The sequence below is a fragment of the Pygoscelis adeliae genome, unplaced genomic scaffold, assembly GCF_000699105.1.
Source record: "Pygoscelis adeliae isolate BGI_AS28 unplaced genomic scaffold, ASM69910v1 Scaffold404, whole genome shotgun sequence".
Taxonomy (NCBI): domain Eukaryota; kingdom Metazoa; phylum Chordata; class Aves; order Sphenisciformes; family Spheniscidae; genus Pygoscelis; species Pygoscelis adeliae.
The window spans coordinates 563960-568635 of record NW_008824598.1 but is presented as its reverse complement, the minus strand read 5'-3'; the positions used below and the strand labels follow the sequence as shown (position 1 = coordinate 568635).

The window sequence follows — 4676 nt, the reverse complement described above, 5'->3', positions numbered from 1 at the left end:
ATTTTGCTCAAACAAGCCAATCAGTATTACATGAACACGTATTTCATTCAAGGGAAACAAAACACTTTGCTTTAGCTAATTCCTTGGTTAATCAAAAAGTACATTTAACAAAAACATTATTTATCCCAGGTAATTGGAAAAAATAGTAAAATATTTAATCATATTTGTTACTTGTGAGACTTGTGTCTCATCTGGGCATCTCCAAAGTTTGGGGGGAGGGAGCAAGGAGGTAGCAAAATTGTTTCACATCTCTTATACCAAATTAAAGTTGTTTTGATTAGTCCAATTATTTTTGAAGACCGGCATATGCGGAAACAGATATACATTTTTCTACAGGTTAAAAAAGCCAACCATAATCCATGCACGGATGTTTCTGTTGGTGGGATCTTCTTGCACAGTTTGACAAATCAACATTTCAAAAAGCCGCATAAGAGCTACTACAACGTTGGTATTGCTTGTAGGTACCAGTTCCTAAGAGATACAAAAGGATGGGTATTATACTTTACATGTTCAGTTAGTTTATCTTTTGGAGCTAAAATACTAAAATAATTAGATAATTAGCTAATTCTGAACAAATATTTGAAGGTAAGGTTTACACTGACTTTTATTCAAAAGATCATTTGCCCTCCTCTATCCTTGAAAGGTCAAGACATTCAGCTTGTTAACCATGTTCATGGCTACCATGTGACCACTACAATCACACATCTTAAAACAAAAACCTCCACAGAAGTAACTATGGCAATACATGAGCAAAAGCCTAAGCACTGTATCACACAGTGTTTGCAAGGAACTACATGTACGTTTCTCCTAACACTTAAAAAAGTACTTCCCTATTCAACATGACATCTTTAAAGAAAAAAAAAAAATGTACAAAATTCTCTTGGGAAGACATTCCACCCAGTGCTTTAAATACTTACTTTACTTTTGAAAAGAACAAGGTGAAAACTATGATCAACTTACAATAAAAGTCTTACCTAACATTCTCATTTTAACTTTCCAAACTGGACCCAAGAGTTGCCCTTCTCAAAACAACAGGAGGCTGATGCATATTCATTCTAATTATGTTTGTCATGAGAGAATAGTCCCTCCCTACCAAGGATAACAGAATGGAAATGGCCACCTAGCTACTGCAGGCAAAATGGCAAAAAATACCTTGCACTGTTTCTGCCGGAGTCTTAATACTGGTGGTATTAACCAATCAAAAAGTCCCTGTAGAAGATCTTGATGTCCCTTCAAGTTAAGAGGTTCAGGCAGTTTACTCAACCAAGAGGTAACAAGTGGCCTCCAGCCCAGTTGAGAAGGTTCCAAATAAATCATGCCACAACGACTGACTGTAGCAGGCTAAGGAAAAATTGTAAACTCATTTTATTATACATTTAATATATTGAACTTTGGTTTATATTTTCATTAAATATGAAACTTACTGATGCTTGGGAAAGATCCATTGTTTCAAAAATAAGATTCATCTGAAGGGACATTTGGATGATTTCCCCACTCATCAAACAAAGCTTTAATAATAACGATTTAAAAAAAAAAAATCACAAGCAAGATTAGAAAAAAAAAAATTAGTTGTAAATTACACTTCCTATCACAGTAGAGTTCTACATGAAAATCAGCAAAACCAAGTATAACCAAAAGTAAGGTAAACCACATAAAATGTTTAATCACTTGGAGCTATAATGATTTTTTTCAGGCTTTAACTAAATTCTTCATTTAAACCATAGTACTGCACATTATCCTGTCATACTCAAGATGGATAGTTACCTATAATTAACCTACTGGTAGGGTAAAGAAAAGGCAGCAAGCAGAAAGGAGAAAGGGTATCTGCTGCTATTGTTGCTAACACTGAAGCATTCCAGCTGGAGACCCACCATTCCTACTTACTAAAATAAAGTCCAGTTTGAATATTTTGACACACTATCATCCAGAACTTAAACTTAAAATGTCATCTCTAATTTTTATATTCACTTTGAGATTCCTGAGGCACATTTTCAAGAGTGCCGTATGGTTACAACTTTGACTTGAGAAGTCATTGATTTTGAAAATACAACCCTTTGTGTCTTGGGATTGTCTTTAAACATAAGTGCCTAAGTTTGTGCAAATTTTGAAACTGTGGGATTTACATTAAATATAATTAAATGTATTTTTTTAAATTTAAATTTTAATTATTTATGATACAAACTTACAATATGACATTAAGGAAATACTATACATTTAATGCCTTAGAGCAATGAGTTCTGTGATTATGATTCCAATAAAGTAAAGTAAAAAAACCAAAACCCCAAAAACCAACCAAAAAAAGCTTACAACTTGTTACCAAAGCCACCTTGCACTTGCTCTTTTCAAATGCCAGGCACTGCTGTTTGCATTGTGGTTTTATATGTAGAAGAATATTTTCAAAGTGTCACATGATTTTATTTAGGCATTTATTTCCACTGACTAATACCTTTTTGTTGTCATCCAGAACCGTGTTCATGCTTTCTATCCACAGAGTATCAATTGGACCATCAAAGATAACCCATTTGCGTTCAGGAGTCTCAGATAATGCAAATTCTCTGAAAGTATTAGCGATTATACCGTCTGTCCACTAAAGGAGAACATAGGAATGATAAGTAAGACATAGTATACGTAGTTCAATTTAAACTGCAAGTAACAGAAAACCCTTCCATTTCCTTTTCATTATTCCTCTCTTTTAATTATTTTTCTCTTGTTCTGCAGAGAGCAGATCATAACTTTGCAGGTTCACTGAGGGTCATGCAACATCAACAAATTTAAAAATAGTGATTTTTTCACTTTAAAGAATATTGTAACAAACAGAAGACTGGCAATTCAATTTACAGAAACTTAGAAGTACTTCTGCTCTGTCTTGCATCTGTTTCTCCCCAGATTTACCCTAAGTTTCACTATTTCACATTCACTTCTTCATATTGTCTCTTCTCCAAACCTAAGTTTCACACCTGGGGACCCATGAGTTCATAAGTTTTGCTAGATAGTTTTTGCATTATGTAGATTATACTGGTAAGGAATAAACAGATAAATGAATACAGTTACGTTTGGTATGATTTCCTAGCATGGATGCAACTATATTAGGACAATGACCCTCAGAATGATATTAATTTTTTTTGCATATTTAAACATACATGCTTGGTACTGCATTTTTTTTTTATACACTAGTTTAAAACAAGCCATAAAAGCATTAGTTACAGTTAAATTTACAATTGTGTTCTCATCTGTGTTTAAAATGATAAAATTATGAATTCATCAGTTTACAATCCAGAATAATGGAGGTCTGACATACAGGAAATGGGAAAAAAAAAAAGCACTAGAACTATATAGCTTTTCCTGCTATAAAGCAAAAACAACAGACAGGATTATTAGCTCCTAGTCTTGAACGCATACTGGTATGTTTGCTTCTTTTTTCTGAAAACCAAAACAGTAATTTAATTTATAGCACAGCCCTATAAACACTGTCTGGAGTCCAGGGAACAGATGAAGAAATGCTGTCTAGAATTGGGACTTAAAAACCAGAAGCAGGAGCCCTGTAAACTGCCTTTCCTGCCCCTGAAAACAACTGTGGAATGACACTGTGAAGTTCAAACACACTCACACAAGTGCACTCATACAAACCCCATGAAAGCCACAGCAGGTGAGAGGAAGAAACAGATAAAGGTGGGCAATTACTATATACCATTTTTAAAACATACATTACCTCATGGGATACCGTATCAAACTGCCCAAAAAGCTGACCCATAGTGACTGATTTTGGATTCACAGTTCTAAAAATTACTTTTTCTTCTTCACCATAACCACGGTCTTTCATAAGAGACAGTGTATCTGCCAACACATGTAGAACTTTGGTCTTCCCAGAAAAAGATTCCCCTACCAGCATAAAGCTGTTAGATGGAAAAAGAAATGCTATTAATAAATTTGTCTGGCAATTTAGACTTTTACAGACCACATGAAGGCCAACAGCATGATTCATATGCTTAAAGCTAATTTTCACCTAATTTTCAAAAAGCAGAGCAAGTAAATCTGGTTTGTATATAGGAAACATCATTTTGGCAAAAACAGTTTATTTGCACACGCAAATATGATTGTACAGCCACTGTATGCAAGTTGTCCTCTAAAACATAGATATACCACCACACTAGTTCATTTATTTGCTGAATCAAAGATTACTTTCTAGTTTCTTTTCGGTCCAGACAAAGTTTATAACAAAGTTCTGGAAGAACACAAACAGTAGGAACATGTACTACACACACACAATCAAACTATCTTTGCCCACATTTCAAAATAACTTTTTTAGCCAGCCAGCACAAGGATGTGACTATAACAATGTCACACTGAAAAGATTAATTAATGAGCTGAATATTAACAATCATATGACTAAGGTCATACTGTGTATATTTTCTCCACGCAGTTGCTATTCAGTAATAAAAGCTAGGAATAAAATGGCAGAGATCTGGTAACTAATATTTTAATATAGACAAACTTTTACAGTCCTAAGTCTTCACCATACTGATATCCACACCTAAAATCATTACACAGGTGAGGCTACTTTTGATACCACAGAATCATTAAGGTTGGAAAAGACCTCCAAGATCATTGAGTCCAACCGTCAACCCAACACCACCATGCCCACTAAACCATGTCCCTAAGAGCCTCATCTACATGTC

At 34.5% G+C, this 4676-nt stretch overlaps 1 protein-coding gene across 1 annotated transcript in view; it reads right to left on the bottom strand.

The window, feature by feature from the left end:
• DNAH12 (dynein, axonemal, heavy chain 12) overlaps positions 1–4676 on the bottom strand; it is a 74983-nt gene that overhangs the window by 41235 nt on the left and 29072 nt on the right. The window contains exons 29-33 of the mRNA XM_009322331.1: positions 3710–3893; positions 2447–2587; positions 1425–1508; positions 1153–1341; positions 352–471 (exon numbers count right to left, since the gene is read on the bottom strand). Of these exons, the coding sequence (XP_009320606.1) occupies positions 352–471; positions 1153–1341; positions 1425–1508; positions 2447–2587; positions 3710–3893 (718 nt within the window). The remainder of the gene's footprint in view (positions 1–351; positions 472–1152; positions 1342–1424; positions 1509–2446; positions 2588–3709; positions 3894–4676) is intronic.